Source organism: Haliotis cracherodii, unplaced genomic scaffold (assembly GCF_022045235.1).
Source record: "Haliotis cracherodii isolate W230 unplaced genomic scaffold, xgHalCrac1.p SCAF_5, whole genome shotgun sequence".
In the NCBI taxonomy this organism is placed as follows: domain Eukaryota; kingdom Metazoa; phylum Mollusca; class Gastropoda; order Lepetellida; family Haliotidae; genus Haliotis; species Haliotis cracherodii.
The window spans coordinates 68,780,142-68,803,166 of record NW_027266308.1 but is presented as its reverse complement, the minus strand read 5'-3'; the positions used below and the strand labels follow the sequence as shown (position 1 = coordinate 68,803,166).

General features: G+C 41.8%; 2 protein-coding genes across 2 annotated transcripts in view; both read right to left on the bottom strand.

Annotated features, from left to right (window-relative positions):
• Window positions 1–425: 425 nt before the first annotated feature.
• Window positions 426–1,359, bottom strand: LOC139443515 (uncharacterized). Its single transcript, XM_071224504.1, is given in 2 exon segments — window positions 426–476; window positions 478–1,359. Coding segments are annotated over 2 exon segments (933 nt in total).
• Window positions 1,360–3,574: 2,215 nt separating this feature from the next.
• LOC139443289 (glutamate receptor 3-like) overlaps window positions 3,575–23,025 on the bottom strand; it is a 37,912-nt gene continuing 18,461 nt past the window's right edge. Inside the window, exons 5-11 of the mRNA XM_071224263.1 lie at window positions 13,195–13,377; window positions 11,680–11,780; window positions 11,083–11,170; window positions 10,176–10,584; window positions 7,474–7,691; window positions 6,103–6,368; window positions 3,575–4,115 (exon numbers count right to left, since the gene is read on the bottom strand). Coding sequence (XP_071080364.1) covers window positions 3,860–4,115; window positions 6,103–6,368; window positions 7,474–7,691; window positions 10,176–10,584; window positions 11,083–11,170; window positions 11,680–11,780; window positions 13,195–13,377 — 1,521 coding nt within the window. The 3' untranslated portion in view covers window positions 3,575–3,859. The remainder of the gene's footprint in view (window positions 4,116–6,102; window positions 6,369–7,473; window positions 7,692–10,175; window positions 10,585–11,082; window positions 11,171–11,679; window positions 11,781–13,194; window positions 13,378–23,025) is intronic.

The window sequence follows — 23,025 nt, the reverse complement described above, 5'->3', positions numbered from 1 at the left end:
TTACTTGTGGAATTATGTGTATATTAGGTATATGTGTAAATATTGTTTTAATTTTGAGTATGTGGGCAAAATGTTGTATTTGGCGGGAAATTTTCTCCCTTGGCGTGATAACATGTGTCATCACTAATGGATTAATTTGTAACAATTTACAATGTATTATGAGATACCATAGTATTAATATATTCTTTATATAAGCTACTTGTGATATGAATGTATAACTGATATAATGTATGGCCGTTTCTATTCTGTTGTAATTGTTTCAGGGCCATTTTCTCCATTTTCTCCCTTTCTCCATTCCGTCATTGCAACGTTTCTTCATCTGAATAAAAACCGATCACAACCCCACAGCGAGTCATATATTGGCGTCAAACCAGCTGTAACACATATGTACAGTGCCATGGTGATATGTGGCCATGTGTACAGTATCATAGTGACATGTGTCCATGTGTACAGTGTCATGGTGATATGTGTCCATGTGTACAGTGACATGGTGATATGTGTCCATATGTACAGTGTCATGGTGATATGTGTCCATGTGTACAGTGCCATGGTGATATTTGTCCATATGTACAGTGCCATGGTGATATGTGTCCATGTGTACAGTATCATAGTGATATGTGTCCATGTGTACAGTGACATGGTGATATGTGTCCATATGTACAGTGTCATGGTGATGTGTGTCCATGTGTACAGTGCCATGGTGATATTTGTCCATATGTACAGTGCCATGGTGATATGTGGCCATGTGTACAGTATCATAGTGACATGTGTCCATGTGTACAGTGTCATGGTGATATGTGTCCATATGTACAGTGCCATGGTGATATGTGTCCATGTGTACAGTATCATAGTGATATGTGTCCATATGTACAGTGCCATGGTGATATGTGTCCATATGTACAGTGTCATGGTGATATGTGTCCATGTGTACAGTGCCATGGTGATATTTGTCCATATGTACAGTGCCATGGTGATATGTGGCCATGTGTACAGTATCATAGTGACATGTGTCCATGTGTACAGTGTCATGGTGATATGTGTCCATATGTACACTGCCATGGTGATATGTGTCCATGTGTACAGTATCATAGTGATATGTGTCCATGTGTACAGTGCCATGGTGATATGTGTCCATGTGTACAGTGCCATGGTGATATGTGTCCATATGTACACTGCCATGGTGATATGTGTCCATATGTACACTGCCATGGTGATATGTGTCCATATGTACACTGCCATGGTGATATGTGTCCATATGTACAGTGCCATGGTGATATGTGTCCATGTGTACAGTGCCATGGTGATATGTGTCCATGTGTACAGTGCCATGGTGATATGTGTCCATATGTACACTGCCATGGTGATATGTGTCCATGTGTACAGTGCCATGGTGATATGTGTCCATGTGTACAGTGCCATGGTGATATGTGTCCATATGTACAGTGCCATGGTGATATGTGTCCATGTGTACAGTATCATAGTGATATGTGTCCATATGTACAGTGCCATGGTGATATGTGTCCATATGTACAGTGCCATGGTGAAATGTGTCCATGTGTACAGTTCCATGGTGACATTAGTCCATGTGTACAGTGCCATGGTGATATTTGTCCATACGTACAGTATGATAGTCACATGTGTCCATATGTGCAGTGCCATGGTGACATTTGTCCATATGTTCAGTGCCATGGTGACATGTGTCCATGTGTACAGTATCATAGTGACACGTGTCCATGTGTACAGTGCCATGGTGATATGTGTCCACATGTACAGTACTATAGTGATATGTGTCCATGTGTACAGTGTCATGGTGATATGTGTCCATATGTACACTGCCATGGTGATATGTGTCCATGTGTACAGTATCAGAGTGACATGTGTCCATGTGTACAGTGCCATGGTGATATGTGTCCATGTGTACAGTGCCACGGTGATATGTATCCATGTGTACAGTGCCATGGTGATATGTGTCCATGTGTACAGTGCCACGGTGATATGTATCCATGTGTACAGTATCATAGTGACATGTGTCCATGTGTACAGTGCCATGGTGATATGTGTCCACATGTACAGTACTATGGTGATATGTGTCCATATGTACAGTGTCATGGTGATATGTGTCCATATGTACAGTGCCATGGTGATATGTGTCCACGTGTACAGTATCATAGTGACATGTGTCCATGTGTTCAGTGTCATGGTGAAATGTGTCCATGTGTACAGTATCATAGTGACATGTGTCCATATGTACAGTGCTATGGTGATATGTGTCCATATGTACAGTATCATAGTGAACATTTGTCCATGTGTCCAATGTCATAGTGATATGTGTCCATATGTACAGTGCCATGGTGATATGTGTCCATATGTACTGTGCCATGGTGATATGTGTCCATATGTACAGTGCCATAGTGAAATATGTCCATATGTACAGTATCATAGTGATATGTGTCCATATGTACAGTGCTATGGTGATATATGGCCATATACAGTATCATAGTGAACATTTGTCCATGTGTACAGTGTTATGGTGATATGTGGCCATATGTACAGTATCATAGTGACATGTCTCCATGTGTACAATGTGAAAGTGATATGTGACCATGTGTACAGTATCGTATTGAAATGTGTCCATGTGTACAGTGTCATGGTGATATGTGTCCATATGTACAGTGCCATGGTGATATGTGTCCATATGTACAGTGCCATGGTGAGATATGTCCATGTGTACAGTATCATAGTGACATGTGTCCATATGTTCTGTGCTATGGTGATATGTGTCCATATGTACAGTATCATAGTGACATTTGTCCATGTGTACTGTGCCATGGTGATATATGGCCATATGTACAGTATCATAGTGAAATGTGTCCATGTGTACAGTGCCATGGTGATATGTGTCCATATGTACAGTGCCATGGTGATAAGTTTCCATCCACTGGTGGCATCAGGCAAAAAAACCCCTTACTTTTTTATGCAAATTGTGTCAATGGCGGGTGCTACCCGTAGGGAAGGACATGCTTACCCTTTTCGCGAAAACTTGGTGTCATCACTGATTATCAGTGGTCCATTCATTTAAGTTCCACAGCTATTTTGCCCTGTACCCAATATGGAAAATCAAGTCTGGAAATTCTCCTCCACTGACATTATAAAATTATTATGAATATGGAAAGGTTTTTTGTCGCTTTCATCTCGATATATTTCGAAAATAAAAATAACAAAATTGAAAATTTGACAAATTTATAAATTGAACAATCTTGTACTTTTGCTTTACTTTTCAAGTCATGAAGTATTCAATATATTTTATACCAAGTTCAATAGTTAGATATGTGCGTTAGTTATTAGAGTCATGCCTATTTCGTTTCCGATCTGTGTTTTGTGATCACACGGTCTGGAAAGCAGAACATTTCCATATTTGTCACTGACATTTGCGTTTCTAATATTTCCAATTCTGTTTCCTCTAGGTATCAGATATAAAAAGATATATTGAAATTATAATATGCATTTATACCATAGCACACATTTCATGACAAGACATAACGTTCACTCATGTCATTATACACTATCTGTCCCGTTACACACTGTTAATATGTCAGAGTGAGGTACGTTGGTCTCTAGTTATTAATTTCGGCCATTGGTATGTCTTACACGATCTCAAACAACAGTGATCTCCCTTTGCTGCAGGACCATGTGACCCTCTGCAAGTCCGGTGGCATATGTTGTGGACATGATATTCAGGACATATTCAGTAGCTTCACTTTGCATCTATTTCCACCGGTAGTTGAACACCTGGTGTCCTCGACAACACACACATTCATGCTATCTACACACATCACTGGTGTCATCTTCTAACACTCGATCAGCGAAAATTACGTTGGTGTTTGTTCGTTTGAGTTCCGGTATGGAGCAGATGTACTCGATGCGCGAGCAGTTCTAGAACCAGGAACAAGCCCGCTAGAGCCACGCCCCCAAGCGCGATGTACACGGGGCCCATGACGTCATTGAGTATGATGTGACGGACGTCAGGGGGAGCTGGACACATGTCCGGTGTCCGAGGCTTCTGCCATTGTTTCCACCATTTCTCAAGCAAACCACTGTCTGCTATGGCGGACATCCTGGAATGTACAAGTGGCAGTTTTGTAATTCATTTTCTTTTAATCAATGACACAATGATATATATAGATTCAAAGTAACTACAGGGAATCTAAGCGGCGAGTTTTTTGACCGGTTGATCTCTTGACAAGAGTATATATCTAGACATGTGCATACATCTTTCTACTAACAGTTAAACTGAACACACCTTATACTATATTCCCCTGACAGTACACATACACACACCCATTCTATATACTCCTGGCATTTCACCTAGACACATCCATACTATATTCTCCTGACAGTACACCTAGACACATCCATACTATATTCTCCTGACAGTACACCTAGACACATCCACATTGTATTCCCCTGACAGTACACCTAGACACGTACACACAATATCCTCCTGACAGTACACCTAGACACATCCACACTATATTCTCCTGACAGTACACCTAGACACATCCACGCTATATACCCCTGACAGTACACCTAGACACATCCACACTATATTCTCCTGACAGTACACCAAGACACATCCACACTATATACCCCTGACAGTACACCTAGACACATCCACGCTATATTCTCCTGACAGTACACCAAGACACATCCACAGTATATTCCCCTGACAGTACACCTAGACACATCCACACTATATTCTCCTGACAGTACACCTAGACACATCCACACTATATTCTCCTGACAGTACACCAAGACACATCCACACTATATTCCCCTGACAGAACACCTAGACACATCCACAGTATATTCCCCTGACAGAACACCTAGACACACTAATACTATATTCCCCTGACAGAACACCTAGACACATCCGGACTATATTCTCCTGACGGTAAACCTAGACACATCCACACTATATTCTCCTGACAGTACACCTGGGCACACAAGTACTATATTCCCCTGACAGTACGCCTCGACACACCCATACTATTTCTCCTGTTACTTCATATTCAAAGGCACAGAGTTATGCCGCAGTCGAAACTGTTGACATTTGCAGTAAATTTCCGTTGTACTGTTGTGACCAGTGAACAGCCCCAGTAGAATGTAGAGTTCTTCGCCCCTGTTTATTTCTAAACGTGGCAGGCTTGATCGTTCGAGAAATATCGGGATAGGGGAGTTTTTGGAATGACTGGATGTACCGATATAAGAATGACAAGAGGGCCATTCGATGTTTCCTGGCTGCTTGCGGAAGCCAGCTTGAAAAAAACTAGGTTTCTGTCCGCCTCCATCACTGTTCAGGATCCGGAAGGGGAGGCGGGTCTGTTGCAAGACATTCGATAGCCATTCCGGGCATTTGTGAGTGCACGACATTGACTACAGGGTCGGTTATTGTTTTGGGTATGACTCATTATATTAACTTTTCTGATTGTTGGCCTGTGTGAATATGGTTTGTTGATTGTTCAATGGTCGTTTGCAGATTTCATGGTTTTGTTCTGTGCAAGGCAATTTCTAGCTTTACCTCTGCGTTTCTGTCTGGAAATCACCTCTTAACAACAGTCAATCACCTCGTGACAACAGTCAAACACCTCGAGACAACAGTCAATCGAATCGTGGCAACAGTCAATCAAATCGTGACAACAGTCAACCATCTCGTGACAACAGTCAATCAAATCGTGGCAACAGCCAATCACCTCATGAAATCATGAAAGAGATTACTGGCATCATATTGTCATGATAGTGCCTAATCATCTGCATGATATATATGGTATATTAGTACCGTAGATAACTTGTTATAACACAACACAAGAATTCCCGTGAAGATCCGTAAAAGGCGACTATGCCTGTCGTAAGACCGAATCGGATGGTCAGGCTCGCTGACTTGGTTGATACATGTCATCGTTCCGAGTTGCGTGGATCGATGCTCATGATGTCAGCCACTGGCTTGTTTGGTCCAGACTCGATTATTTACAGGCCGACGTCATATTGCTGAGTGCGGCGTAAAACAACAAACAAACAATACAACACACACAGAATCTCCCTTACGTGTCCTCCAATGCTGGTTTGAGGGGGGAGTTTGTCGGAGCAGCTAGAGCTAAATTCTGGCCATTCAGTCTAACCCCCACAGTCTCGAGGGCACAATCGGTTGCCTGCGCCTTCTCGGCGGTGGTGACGTCAACAATCCAGCAGAACTTGCCACCAAGCACGTTCTGTAGGTGCTCAGACTCAGTCCCGGCCAACACTCGGGGATCAGTCTTGTTGGCACTCACGACCTTTTGCCATGCCCCTTTGAAGTCATCCTGGTTCGATTTCTGAAAAACGAATTGTTTGCCGTTAAATGTTTTGTTGATAGCATTGACAAACATTTTTTGGAAACAAAGGAGAGAAACCAATGAGATTATGAAACAGTGTACAGGAGTATTCAATATAGTAAAAATGAAATTTTGAGTGAGTGAGTATGGTTTTACGCCGCTTTAATCAACATTCCAGCAATATCACGGCGGGGGACACCAGAAATGGGCTTCACATATTGTACACATGTCGGAAATCGAACCCGGTTCTTCGGAGTGACGAGCGAACACTTTAACCACAAGGCTACCAGACCGCCCCTTTGATAACATATGTAGCACTACAGTGTGATTCAAGTTAAATAAATCGAACCAACATTCCCATACACAGGGAAGGGTTAGTGAGGTAACTGTATGGTTTTAATTGTATCGACCACTTAGAATGTTAACAGTGAGACGTGTCAGGTCAATCCCACACGCCCACGCCCACGCCCACGCCCACGCCCACATCCACGCCCACACTCGAACTCGCACTCACGTCCACATCCTAACCTACGCCCACACCTGCGCCCACACCCACACTCTCACCCGCACCCACACTCACACTCCCACCCGCTCCACGCCCACGCCCACGCCCACGCCCACGCCCACGCCCACGCCCACACATACGAAAGACACGACGTGTGTGAAAAAACATATATTTTAGGATTATCAAAAGAGGTGAAGTTAGATTGTATGTGAGATGAGGTAAAATGGTGTTTAACGTCGCGTTCAAGATTATTTCACTCATATAGCGACGTGCATTCATGTGTGTGCGTGGCTGCTTGTACTCGCGTCCGAACAAGTTCACAATGACGCCATGCGACAGTTTTTCATGGATACCCTACTCAGACACATCATACTGACTCCGAACCGACAAGTCCTTGATCACCATTATTTAACGTCTCTTTGGTGCACATACTATGGAATCGATCGAACTTTCCGCTCTCCGAGTAAACGCTCACTCCACGACACCACGGAGGCGATCACGTGAAAATTACATAGATATTTTGTTTGTATCATTACTTTGACTTTACACTGTAAAGTTGTTATACGGCCGATTAAGTGGCGAGTGCGTACAATGCATTACCTCGAATATGAGTTTGATGATACCCGTCGACATAATGCCAATGGTGTAGTCGGGGGAATCAACGACGTCCTGCAACGTCCTAAACGGCTTGACGCGAATATCGACGGCGAGGATTGCCACGAGGTAGGCGCTATATCCTGCCGCTAGCACCACCGTCAGCAACCACCAAGACGTCATGAGGATGCGGCCTGGCGTTGTGTGGGACGTCCACGGGTCGCCTGACGGGGGAACCTTACAGTAAGTACTTACACCATCATTATGTCGAGGAAGGGGAAGAGTGGCAAGACTCGACACACTAGACAGTATTGTGGAGGAAGGAGGAGAGTGGCAATACTCGACACACTAGACAGCATTGTGGAGGAAGGAGGAGAGTGGCAAGACTCGACACACTAGACAGTATTGTGGAGGAAGGAGGAGAGTGGCAAGACTCGACACACTAGACAGCATTGAGGAGGAAGGAGGAGAGTGGCAAGACTCGACACACTAGACAGCATTGAGGAGGAAGGAGGAGAGTGGCAAGACTCGACACACTAGACATCATTGTGTGGAGGAAGGAGGAGAGTGGCAAGACTCGACACACTAGACAGCATTGTGGAGGAAGGGGAAGAGTGGCAAGACTCGACACACTAGACAGCATTGTGGAGGAAGGAGGAGAGTGGCAAGACTCGACACACTAGACAGCATTGTGAAGGAAGGAGGAGAACGGCAAGACTCGACACACTAGACAGCATTGTGAAGGAAGGGGAGAGTGGCAAGACTCGACACACTAGACAGTATTGTTGAGGAAGGAAGAGCGTGGCAAGACTCGACACACTAGACAGTATTGTTGAAGAAGGAGGAGAGTGGCAAGACTCGACACTCTAGACAGTATTGTGGAGGATGGAGGAGAGTGGCAAGACTCGACGCTCTAGCTAGACAGTATTGTGGAGGAAGGAGGAGAGTGGCAAGACTCGACACACTAGACAGTATTGTTCAGGAAGGAGGAGCGTGGCAAGACTCGACACACTAGACAGCATTGTGGAGGAAGGAAGAGAGCGGCAAGACTCGACACACTAGACAGCATTGTGGAGGAAGGGGAAGAGTGGCAAGACTCGACACACTAGACAGTATTGTTGAAGAAGGAGGAGAGTGGCAAGACTCGACACACTAGACAGCATTGTGGAGGAAGGAAGAGAGCGGCAAGACTCGACACACTAGACAGTATTGTGGAGGAAGGAAGAGAGCGGCAAGACTCGACACACTAGACAGCATTGTGGAGGAAGGGGAAGAGTGGCAAGACTCGACACACTAGACAGTATTGTGGAGGATGGAGGAGAGTGGCAAGACTCGACACTCTAGCTAGACAGTATTGTGGAGGAAGGAGGAGAGTGGCAAGACTCGACACACTAGACAGTATTGTTCAGGAAGGAGGAGCGTGGCAAGACTCGACACACTAGACAGCATTGTGGAGGAAGGAAGAGAGCGGCAAGACTCGACACACTAGACAGCATTGTGGAGGAAGGGGAAGAGTGGCAAGACTCGACACACTAGACAGTATTGTTGAAGAAGGAGGAGAGTGGCAAGACTCGACACACTAGACAGCATTGTGGAGGAAGGAAGAGAGCGGCAAGACTCGACACACTAGACAGTATTGTGGAGGAAGGAAGAGAGCGGCAAGACTCGACACACTAGACAGCATTGTGGAGGAAGGGGAAGAGTGGCAAGACTCGACACACTAGACAGTATTGTGGAGGAAGGAGGAGAGTGGCAAAACTCGACACACTAGACACTTCATGTATATGTGTTATTAACACATATTTTTCGATTGTTGTTTCGTGTGGATAAATAAGAATTAACTTTAATATGTCTTGCGTTTATGGCAATATAATCGTAAAAAAGGCCGCACAGCTGAATACACGTAGCAGATGTACGCAAAGTGTGCACACCGGAGTTATTAAAAGACATATTGAAGTCTAATCTTGTAGATAAATACGTCAACAATACTTTACAGACGGCTTGTTAAATCCACACACCAAAAATCTGTAGAAAATTATAAGATGTCAGCGACATATTCAGCGCAATAATGCAACACAAGCCCCTCCCATTCTATTGTCAGCCAATCCGAAAACAGTAGTCCGTTAGTGGGCGTGGTCTAATATCTTTTCGGTTTGGAACTTTACATAAACACAAATAAAATGCTTGGCGAGCCAATCAAATGCCACGGAACCACATGCAATTTATTTATTAATTGAAGACACGTTTAATGTATACAGTGTCTACATGTTGACAAAAACACTTGAACAAAGCGAGAAGTTTCAAATTACCTTTGATATCAATTTATTGCTGACAATATTTACGTAAGATCTCAGTGAGAGGAGAAAGAACTGTAGTTTGTGGATTGCCATCTTGGCGAGGATGAGAAAAACGTCCCAGTGGAATGACGAGTCAGAGCAGTCTCGTGATGGCAGCACTGGATCTACCATGGCTGTCCTACTCAAGCGGATGTGTTCCTTCTCAGTGACTCCTATCAATCTACCCTGTTATGCTATGCCTCCAACATTTTAGTTTAGGAAGTCTAACACTTCAAAAAGGACAAATGTAACCCTTCAAAAACACAAATGTCTTCTTTTCAACATCCTTTCACTGCAATAAGCATGTGGTTTCGAGCCTTGCAATTTAATCCTTTTTGTAAGGCTAACAGACACACAAAAGTCACACTCTACCTTGTTTAAACACAGATCCAAACACTCTCCAGAAGATCAAGTGCAATTCTTCAACTGGATCGTCGCCAAAGCAGATGACAGCGTAAAATGAAGACATCAAGTTCGAAGATTGTGGGACAATGGGTGACCTTGGTGTCCGCATGTCCGTGTTCCTGCTTTCATGCGCCAGATACTGAGAGCACTGCTCCGTGAAGAATATGAAGATGAAGACGACGACAACGGCGGCAGCCAGGCACACCAGCACCAAAATCTTGAAGGGTTTCATGGTGACAAAGATGTCTGATTCGCTGACGTCTTCGAATTTGTACAAAATGTCGACATTTTCTGTGTAAAACGGTGGCAGGAGGAAATCCATGACCCTCTCCCTGTCCTCGTGTATGGTCAGTGGCGCCACCACCATGTCCACGTCCTGATGGGGAGACCAACATCACACACATTGTATGTACATGCATTGACTGAACTGTACAGTCAAAACTAAACGACAGGGAATAATCAGTCTCGAAGATTTGCCGGAACAGATTCTTTTGGGCGCAAAGGGCAAAACAAGTATGAAAATCTTATGAATCGATCTTTGATGGCACCAGATGTTCGGGAAGCAGGTGTCCTGTACTGCTGGTAGCACCCGCCACTCAAATACATTTGGTTTCGCCAGGTTTTCCAGACTGATTATTCTCTGGTGGAAACGTTTGAACTGTCTACTTGTCGTTGAATACCCTCGCGCTAACCTGTGACTTTTCAAACTTTTAAAACATGGCATAAAAGATCAGCAACACACGGTGTATTCCCCTCAATAATATAGTTATTAACAAAAGCTTTTGTGCATAGGGTTTTAAGTGTATTTTGTCGTAATAACAAAGCACTACGACTTTCATCCCCTACCCCCTCTCCACCCCTCCTGTCCTCTTACCCTCTGCTCTAGTTGGCCAATCAAGCCCGTCCACTTGCCGTCCACCAGGAGGCCCCATTCACCGTCATCTGGCTCTACAAGCTGGACGCTGCAATACAAGACACCTCGTAGCTTGGACTAATCTGAACACACAACCCTCTAGTCTCATCTTACTGCCAACCACCTCGCTATGAACACGGTTTCATCATCTGAGGCCTTATCAGCAATGTTTCAGCCAATTACGACGAAGAACATGATAAGATTCAAGACTTAAATCAGGTATCTAATTCCATTTAATATACAGGTATGGAGTTATCAACTAATAGAGAAACTGTCTCACAACATTATACGGTAATACTATCTTGTTTTCTATCAAATGTTTTCGACTGAAGTATTACCTGAAATTGAACCCATACGTGTGGTAAGAGGCGACTAACGGGATCGGGATTTCAGGCTCGCTGACTTGGTTGATGCATGTCATCGTATCGCAAATGCTAAGATCGATGCTCAGGATGTCAATCACTGGATCATCGGGTTCAGACTCGATTATTTATAGACCGCCGTAATATACCTTTTAGTGCTGAGTGGGCGTTAAACAAACAAACAAACAATACAAACCTGAAATTCAGATCCTTGGCTAAAACATTGAGTACTTCAAAACAGAATCCTTCATAGACGACTTGTCCTCTGTCTTGTCTCTTCATGGTAAAGGGGGCGTACTGCAAGTGTGGAGAAAGTAGCACCCATTGTTAGATTGGAAGCCAGGGCTCCCCTGAGTTGTACACACACGCCTCGTGGCGCTGTAGCTCACCTGGCCAACAGTTGAACATGTCGCCCTTTGCAGCCTGATTTGGGCATCAGTGGCAGCGTGTTTAGTAATGATTAATCAGGTTTATGTTGAAGTAAGTAATTTAATATGACAAAATAAGTTTATGCATCAATACCAAGTGTGCACATTAACGTTTAAACATGCTATTGTCACTTTTGATCACTACAGTGAATGCATGCTAAAGTAACACGGCAACACATCTCATGATATTAATATCTTAGGAATTAAACAATTAATCATTACGAGTGGGTTACTAATAGTAATAACAGGAATTAAATATTTTGATCTTAACATTGAATACTTTTGCATATGAACATAACATGGCATGCATTTACACATTGTACTTAAAGAATTGGAGCAATCTACTGTTACATTTCCCACCTTATTTACATGAAAATGATGTACAGTAAACTACGGATATAACGAACTCAAATGGTGCTCTAATTCTAGTTCGTTATAACCGTAGTTCGTATGTTTATGTATACATATGTAAGCATGTATACAGTTTGTATAAAGCAAATTGCCGGGAGGAAAAAAAGACAGTTCGTTATATGCGTTAGTTCGTTAAAAGAGTGTTCTGTTTAATCGTAGTTTACTGTAATCAAACTCTATTTTTTTAAAAAGACACAGCATCATATAAATGAGTGATGTACAGTGGAGTTTCTCAGATATACTTTAATGTCCCTATAATGAGCCAAAACCTGTGGCAGAAATATTGAATCAGGCCAGGATTGAGCATTAATATCCCTTCGTCTTTGTCTACATACATAGAAAATATACGATCCGCACATGTAAAACATTATCAGAGCTCGGAGTAACAGGGTGAAACATTATCAGAGCTCGGAGAAACAGGGTGAAACATTATCAGAGCTTGGAGTAACAAGGTGAAAGATTATCAGAGCTCGGAGAAACAGGGTGAAACATTATCAGAGCTTGGAGAAACAGGGTGAAACATTATCAAAGGTTGGAGAAACAGACTGAAAGATTATCAGTGCTCGGAGTAACAAGGTGAAACATTATCAGAGCTCGGAGAAACAGGGTGAAACATTATCAAAGGTTGGAGAAACAGGGTGAAAGATTATCAGAGCTCGGAGTAACAAGGTGAAACATTATCAGTGCGTGGAGAAACAGGGTGAAACATTAACAGTGCTTGGAGTAACAAGGTGAAACATTATCAGTGCTCGGAGTAACAAGGTGAAACTTGAGAGCAGGTGAGTGAGTGAGTGAGTGAGTGAATCATGTGAGCAGTAGTTCCTTGTCAGTATACAATATTCGTGATATATTTACCGACAGGATATATTTACCATCAACGTGGACACGACTAAAGTTCTGTTGTTGTACCCGTATTTCGTATTAGGGTAGACCGCATGTAAGAGTGGCCTCCCCTTGAATACAGGTGGCGTTATTTTGACCTTAATGAAATCCGGAGGACAAGATCTGGAGTAGGTGATGATGTTGATGCTGTTATTGGTCGGTATATTTTCTACCTGCAAGGAAAAATGGTCACTTACTACACTGACAGGATGTAAACTGTCTTTCAATATCACACAGCATGACTGACATTACGACATACAGAGTTGCCCCCCTTTGTGGTGTGTAATGAGGATGACATACACAACTATGGTAGGATATGTATATAAGTACATACGTACTCTTGTACTCTTGAACTCTCACAAAAAGACTGCTCGGGTTGGGAGCGATGTATTTTGTGGCTACATTGTCCAAACCAGTGGTCGCAGGTGTGCAACTTGCTGTAGAGAGTTCATATATCACTCCACCAGGTCATATATCACTCCACCAGGTCATATATCACTTAGGCTCCACCAGGTCATATATCACTTAGGCTCCACCAGGTCATATATCACTTAGGCTCCACCAGGTCATATATCACTTAGGCACCACCAGGTCATATATCACATAGGCTCCACCAGGCCATATATCACATAGGCCCCACCAGGCCATATATCACATAGGCTCCACCAGGTCATATATCACTCAGGCTCCACCAGGTCATATATCACCCAGGCTCCACCAGATCATATATCACCCAGGCTCCACCAGGTCATACATCACTTAGGCTCCACCAGGTCATATATCACCTGGACGACGCTGGTCACATGATTGCGAAATTGGCACGAGTTGACGTTCATACGTTATTCGCGAGACTATGTTCTTGAACTGTCGTCAACACTGTCGACTTTTGACTTACCTGCTTTGCCTACTTGACTTGGTAACCAGCAAAAGACCATGTCACATTGGCCAGTAGAAAGATCATTGAAAAGATTGAAAAATGTCAAGGATAACGGGATGAGTTGAGGAAACACATGTAAGTGCCTGAAGTCAGGCCAATGAATATGAGAAGATGGTGAAATGTTTGGATTAGTTGTCTTGTTCCATATGGTTCAAAGCTGTTAGGATAGCTTTGGCCTCAGCAGTGAAAACTGAACTATTATCTGGGATTCTTGATGAGATAGTACTGGATCCAATGGTGTTGGCACTTACAACTTTGCCACCATCCTTGGACCCGTCTGTCAAAATGCATTTGTGAGAATTATATTTTGTTCGCACTTGATTATATGCTTGTTGATAATCCAAAGGATTTGTTCCCGACTTTAGGAGCTGGAGCTGGGTTAGAGCGAGGTCTACCCCTGGCGTCACCATATGGCAGGGAGGAGAAGATAGAAGTCGGTAAGGTGATATGATATCTGGATCTATTTTAGCAGTAGTGATGAGTGGTTGAATTCTGATTCCGTGTGGCGGAACCAGGTTTGACAAATTTCGAAACAGGTTTTCATATTGAAGGTTGAAAACACAATTGTATGGTAGGTTTGAGTTATTTAAATGCAAGTTAGTGATATATTGCAGTGATAGTATAATGTTGCGTTGTTCGAGGGAATTTTCATCAGCTTCCACATACAAACCGTTCACGGGAGAGTCTTAAGCCTTGATGGTGTGTTGTGTCTAATCTTTCTAAATTGCTTTTGCAGGCTCGACCATAGACAGTGGAGCCATAGTCTAGCCTGGAGCTTATTAACGATCTGTACAAGTGAAGCAGGGTTGTCTGATCCCCTCCCCACTCAGTATTTGAAATAGACTTTAAACAATCAAGAGCCTTCAGCCACTTTGACTTTAGATATTAGATATCAAGTATGAGGCCCAGGAATTTGGCCCCCTCTACTACCTTGATAGGAGTACCTTCTAAAATACACCTGTATCCTTAGGCAGTTTGTATTTACGACAAAAATGAATGCAGCTTGTTTTTTTATTTAGAAACTTTGAAGATATTTTCGTTTGCCCATTTTTGAATTTTGTTAAGACGGAGCGCTGTAGCTGTCCTCCTATTGTATGCATATTTTTACCACGACAAGAAATGTTGAAATCATTCCCATAAATTGAACCATCAATACTATTGTTCAAGACTTTTGTGAGACTATTAGTTTTAATGCTAAGACGTGTGACAGATAGGATGCTCGAGGACTTCGAGGGACGCCCTGAACAGGGTAGAGCCTACTCGTACTCCAAATTGGCTGTTTAAAAATTAATAAATGAGCTGAGGTAATCTACCCCTCAATCCAAATTCATGACAAATAAAATACCACGTTTCCGCGTTGTATCATATGCCTTCTCTAGGTCGAAAAGATTGATACAATATGTTGTTTGTTGACAATGAATTTTTTATAAATGATTCTAAACGCACCAAATGGTCAACAGAACTTCTGTTTTTTCGGAAACCACACTGAAACCAGACTAATCGATTGTTGACCATGCGCTCCATGGTTTTACAAACACAGCTTGTTAATGATATTGAACGGTAATTGGGAATTCTGTATGATCTCGTCCAGGCTTTGGTATAGGAATGATAATAGCATTTTGCCACGAAGGGGGGTAATTTCCGGAGGTCCATATTTCATCCAATATATACTGAACAGCATTGAAAACGCACCACCATGAAAATGGATGTATTTTTATCTGGGCTTAAGTCATATGAAAAGATATAAGTGAATGAGTAATATACGACGTTCTGGACGAAGCATGAAGACGAACAGCTCGTCAAAACACATTCCTAAATTTTTTGTAAGCGAAATCGCCAAAACGCAACAAATTGCGTGCACATCATGGAAAACGTGTTTTGTTTCACGGGAAGCAGAATAGGGTTATAAAAGACAGACTTTTAAAAGCCACATTACTTGTTGCTGCAGACGTAAAAGGTACTGACACAAGAAATGCCAAGATTAACAGCATAGGAACGTGAACGTGCCTTGGGCATGCTTCAAGTTGGTACGTCAAGTAGTGTCGTTGCACAACGGTTTCAATGTCATCATTCAACAGTCCTCAGGTTACTGAGCAGATACCAGCAGACAAGAACCACCAGAGATCGACCACGTCCGGGTCAACGTCGTGTAACTACACCACGTCAGGATCGCCATATTGTTCGTCGGCATCTTCGTGATCGTACACTTCCGGCTACCAGGACTGCAGCAACAGTACAAGGCCGACGGAATTGATCAGTGCTGACACCGTACGTCGACGTCTCCGCTCAGCAGGGCTACGTGCTCGACGTCCATATGTTGGACCCATACTCACTGATCGACATCGAAATGAACGTCTGCGTTGGGCCAAAAGGCATCGTCATTGGAGATTGCGGCAGTGGCATGGTGTGCTGTTCTCTGATGAGTCCCGTTTTCATTTACGGAATGCTGACGGTCGACTGCGAGTGTGGCGTCGACGTGGAGAACGTTACCACAATGACTGCGTTGTACAGACAGATCGATGGGGGGAGGGAGTGTCATGGTGTGGGGGGGCATCAGTCATAACCATCGAACAGAGCTCCATGTTTGTCGTGGAAGAGTTAATGCCCTTTACTACAGGAATAACATATTCGCAAATCACGTCATCCCATTCCTTCATCAGCACCAGGATATGCACACCTTCCAGCAAGATAATGCAAGAGCGCACACAGCACGTGTTTCAACACAGTACCTAGCGAACAATAATGTGCCTCTGCTTCCATGGCCAGCCCTGTCACCCGATCTATCGCCAATTGAACATCTATGGGATTACCTGGGTCAACGCCTCTCACGTCGTCCGCAAGTACAGAACCTGAGAGAACTTGAAGATACACTACGTCAAGAGTGGAATGCCCCAGAACAATATTCACAGACTTATTCGATCAACGAGAAGACGTTGCATGGCCTGTGTTGCTGCCAATGGCGGACATACCAGATATTGACTTTTCATTTTAACCCTATGTGTCTTCCTTACACTAATGACGTAATTGTAATTACTGTGTGGTATTCCTGTTTCCTTTGTCGTCTTTCTTAATAATCCGTCTATGTCTGTTCTAATCAAAATCGGTCATTGCTGAAGTTGTTTTTGTAATATTTCAAGGTTTATTGCTGGTGCGTTTTCAATGCTGTTCAGTATATTAAGTAGCGTTTCCAAACATGAATCAGGTAAGTGTATCAGGAGCTGATAATGAATGTTGTCGGCTCCTGCTGCAGTGTCATGAGCTTACCCAAGGGCAGTATGCAATTCAAGAGTGAAAATGTTTCATTGTTGTCCTCACTATAATCAGAGTTAAAATTTACTTTTTTCTTTTCCTGTTTTTTTAAACCTCTGAAATTAGGCAATGAAAATAGTTGAATAGGATCAGAAACATTCCGGAACTTGACAAGCTTTATTTTTCTGTACATAATGTTTGGACTAAAGACCAATTTGCCTTTGTAAAGTTCCACCTTGCTGAAGGTGGTTTGTCAGCGGGATTGATAGAATGGACCGACCATTCAAATTCATTTAAATATTTAAATCAGTGAAAGATCAAGGGTATTTGTGTTGCAGGATGCAGATAGATGTCAGAACCATCATTGAAGATACATTGTTTGAGATAGAATCGTGAAGGACTTTTCCCATATTATTTGTACCAGTACTCCTCCATAGGGGATGATAGATAGATAGATCATCTTTATTTCCTCCAGTTGATGAAGATACATTGATATGAGATATAAATGTATACATATATAACAGCTGATATATTGTATGTACAGACAGTTTCACATCGTTATCAAATGATGTTTCTTAGTAGGTTTTTCCACATTTTAACAGTTTTACAAACACGAAGCATTATATTTGCCCATAGATTGTATTCAATTGCCATAGTACTTTCTGTTGGCAAACCGCCAAGTAAAAAGGACAGAAAGGTATCGTCATCATCGTTCCAGATACTAGAAAAAGTTGTCACATCTAGTAAATCAATAATAGACTCAACAAGAATATTTCTTTGTTGTTCAGTCTTTTTACAATACATAAACACATGTTTGATAATATCAAAAGCAAATGTGCCGCATAAACATTCATCAGATTGTATACTGTAGGTGCTAAGGCATAATAAATATGCTAAATCATAGAAGTGTTCCGGTCTTTCAACTGTTAGTAACCAAAGTCTGTGTACCTTAGGTGATCGTATAAGAGAGTATCGTTTTAGGTTTTCTCTTGAATGAATCTCTGCATGAATTATGATATGGTCACATACGCTTATTTGTTCTTTAACTCGACTCGCCCATGCATGTTTGGAGGGGAAATGAGAATAAATGGTATATGTGTTTATGTCATTATTGAGTTCATACTTGTTTACAAGTGAAAGCATGTGGTATACGGGTGACATTTTACATTTATCATCTTTTTCTTTAATTGTATCGAGTTCATACTGAACAAGTCTGTGCTGAAAGGCAAAGTTAATGTCACTATTACATAGTCTTCCCAGAAATAAGAGAGCTCGTTGATCAATGTACGCCTGGAGAGAAATTAAACCCAGACAATCTCTGGTGACGACGGAAGGAGTGCGTCTAGACAGTCCTTGAATCTTTTTACAAAAATAACGTTGAATAATTTCAAGCATTTCGTATTCCTTCGGTGACAGTTTACCCCATACACTACAAGCAAATAGTCCACATGGTAAAATTACCCTTTCCCATATACGAACAGCTGGGATAGGATTTAAGCCACCAAAGTATAGTCCATGATTATAATTTATATTGACTAACATTCTGAGTTTTTCACATATTAGATGGGTACGTTCTAAGGTTTTCTTTGATGTACTTAGAAGCAATCCAGCATAAGTTACATTTTCCTTTTTAGGAAGTACTTGTGAACCAATGTAGACACATTGACAGACAGATTTGCGAATATTCCCAAACAGTAGAAATGCACTTTTACTGGCATTATATTTCAAATGCCATCTATTAGCATAGGTGTATATATTATTCAGTAGACATTGCAGTCCGTCAGGGGAGCTGCTCAACAGCGTAGTATCGTCTGCTAATAGGATGCCAGGTGTATTACCCCATGGAAGACACAAGCCACGCCCTAGATCATCAAGTGAATACAACAAGTCGTTAATATATAGAGTAAAAAACCATGCCGATAAAACGCGACCTTGACCAACACCTTGCTTAACATGAAACACATTTGAGGTAAAACCTCCAATGCTTACACATGATTGCATTGAGGTATATATTGTGCGTAAAAGTCGCCATAATTTTCCATTAATACCAAAGTTATACAGTTTGAAGAAAAGACCATTAAGCCAGACTCTGTCAAAAGCTTTTTCGTTGTCGAGAAAAGCGCAGTAAACTGGAGACTGTCTTTCGTTATAATAAGCTATGCTTTCCATTAATGTAAACAGGGCAGTTTCTGCCCCAGCCCCTCTCCTAAATCCAAATTGAAAGGGATGGGGGAAGCCTTTAGATTTGTTTGCCCACTCTTCAATTCTATTCAGCAGAAGTCTTTCGAACAGTTTACTTAATACTGGAGTGAGGGTAATACCTCTGTAGTTAGTGGGGTCGTCTTTACGTTTACTATGGCCTTTATGGATAGGTAAAATCTTTCCAACGTTAAACATTTTAGGTACATATTCATGAGAAACAATTTTATTATAGAATATAACAAGGTGATGGATAATAGATCTACCAGAGTATTTGATATGTTCATTAACTATGCCATCGGGACCAGGCGATTTTCCACTTTTTAGACGTTTTATAGTTGCCAATAACTCATCAGATGTGAAAGGACAAATCAACGTGGAACTAACGTCACTGTTCCCTTGGTCATTATACGAATCATTTTCAATCTGTTCCATGCGAATATTCACATAATCAGTAAAATCTGAGTCAAAATTGATATCATGATTTGGCATTGATAAATCCTTGAAATATTTGGAAAACAGATTACAAATTCCTTCCTGTGTATTACAGGATTCTTCATTATACACAAGCGTCTGGGTTTGTTCCTTCTTTCTTTTATATTTCTTGGTTACTCTAAAGTACTCTGTTACATCGACCTCAGCTGCTTCATATATTTCCTGAAACTTTTCGTCTTTCAGTTTTTGTTTGGAACGGCGATGCTGCTTCCTAAAGATACGTTTTGCTCTTTTATACTCAATATAATTTGCATCCTCTTTATCATGAGATTTACCATTATAGATACATTCACTACGGCGTTGTCGCATTGTACGATGCAACATATTTAAATTATCCTTTTTCCAGTATGGTTTTAAATGAGATTGGAATTTTGAAGATGGTATACTTAGTTTAGCTGCAGCCTGTAACGCTTGTAGGATATAGTCGTGATAACATTCAATGTATTCATGAGGAGATGCGTACTGAGTTTCGTCAAACTGAGCACATCTAAAATAGTTTTCAGTTTCATATCGGTATAACATAAAGTCTACGTCATTAGCTTTACGCCAGTTAAGATGTTCACCGCCATAGTGGCGTGGCTGGGAATCAGTACTCAGACACAGGAATATCGGACTATGGTCTGATACTGAGTATTGAACACCAGTATCTAGAGTATAACCAACAACGTTACTAACATGTTGGAGATTAATGAACACATAATCTATCATACTTCTTATAGTTTTACATTTACTTGTGAAGGTAAAAAAGGCATTATCGTCAAGGGGTACGACAGAGATTAGATTCCGTTCAGTGAGCACTCTTTGCAGATATTTCGCTCTGCGTTTCAATATAATTCCATGCCGCAGGTCTGCATTAAAATCGCCCAGAAGAATTGTCTCCACTTGATGAGAACATCTATCATAGATCTCCAGTACATTATTAAGTTCTTCTATGTATACACTATCTAATACGTTAGATGAGGGAAGGCGAGCACCAATTATATACATAGGGCATTTATTAATGAAGAGTTTAGCCCCAATGATATGCTCGCTTGAAGGTATACTAATTGCTGACGACCTCCGACATGTACTCTTACGAATAAATATGGCTATACCCCCTGCGCCTCTTTGAGATAAGTGGTCATGCTGACATTTAACATAGACGTTAAAGTCATCATCCAAGTCATAGAGTAGATATTCACGTGTGTCGTCCAGCCAGTGTTCGGTAATAACCAAAATGTCACAGCTCATTAGTTTTGAGCGAATTTCATCTAAGCAATTCAGTGCCCCACGCACATTCCACGTAATCATGCGAAGGATTGCCATTAGAACAAGTATATATGTCGCAAGTCTAAAATTGTTCATCAACATTATTAATGTTCAGCCTTATCGTCATTGTACCACACATTATTCGGTAGCCACTCACGACAGTTAACGTTTTCGGGCCAGAAGCAGTCATCATCCAAGATGATATCTGCACATTGCTGTGGGACAGTTATTCGAATGGTGAAGGTAGGATTGCGTCGCCCTTCCCAGTGTTTCATGAGTCTCACATTTGTGATAGTTACATCTCGATTCTTAGCATAGTCACATATAGCATCTTTTACAACGTCAAATGGTTCGTCAGCTCTGACATAGCTTAGGACCAGTCTTTTGTTTCTATTTCTATAGACACCGGCAAAAGACTTTTCCCACTGATTGTTGAATGTAACATTTCTTGACTCCTTTACATTGTTTACAGGTTTAGTTTGCTTTTGTCTGACGACGCCATCATGCTTGACAATGAGCGGCTCGGGGGAAGTGTCTTCAGAGCTTGGGTCTTTACTGCCTGCATTGTCATGAGTCTGAGGTCTGAATGGTAGGCTTGGGAATTGACGAGAGTCTATACTCGTGTAATCGGTCCTTTGAATGGGTGGGGAAAGAGGTCTGTTGGAATTTGGGCTTCCCTTCGTAACAGTCTCCGAATATAAAAGTTTGTTTCTCGTGTTCATGCAATCTATTTTTCCATCGACAACGCGCACATTCTTGTCAATAGATATAATTGTTTCTTTAACATTTCCTCTCAGTTCAAGTAACTCAGTCTCTTTCTGTTTGAGTTGATTACGTAATTGAATTAAGTCCGTCTTCATTGACTGTTCATTTGAACGAAGTGTCTGAATCACAATCGTACACCTTTTCACTTCATCGCTCTTTTCATCATATGCACTGATTAGCTGTAACATATCTCTGTCATATTTGTCTTGAAATTGATCTAGTTGTCTGCGCACACTGTCAAACTTCTTGTTCACATCTTCATGCAAGAACATTAGTTTCGCCAATACACTTGACAATATGTCCTTGTCCTTTTCCATAGCTACATCAGTAGCAGGCTTCATACAGGCTTGCTTTGGTCTACTTAAAACATCAGTCTGAATCACATGAGCTGGAATAGCACCTTTAACAAACTTATAGAGCAGATACACATCAGATGCATATTTTTCTGCTACGCTTTTAGTTTGACCACTTCTATTGACTCTCTTAATCAAAATGCCCTCTGGAAAGTCTCCACACTCTGCTTGACAAGCTTTATTTTTCTGTACATAATGTTTGGACTAAAGACCAATTTGCCTTTGTAAAGTTCCACCTTGCTGAAGGTGGTTTGTCAGCGGGATTGATAGAATGGACCGACCATTCAAATTCATTTAAATATTTAAATCAGTGAAAGATCAAGGGTATTTGTGTTGCAGGATGCAGATAGATGTCAGAACCATCATTGAAGATACATTGTTTGAGATAGAATCGTGAAGGACTTTTCCCATATTATTTGTACCAGTACTCCTCCATAGGGGATGAGGACCGTTTAAATCGCCCATGATTATGCAGGGCTTTGGGAGCTGACCATACAAAGTTTGAATATGTGATTGGCAGACAGTTGAGCAAGGTGGAAGATACAGTGAACATGATGTAAACACTTTGTTCAAAG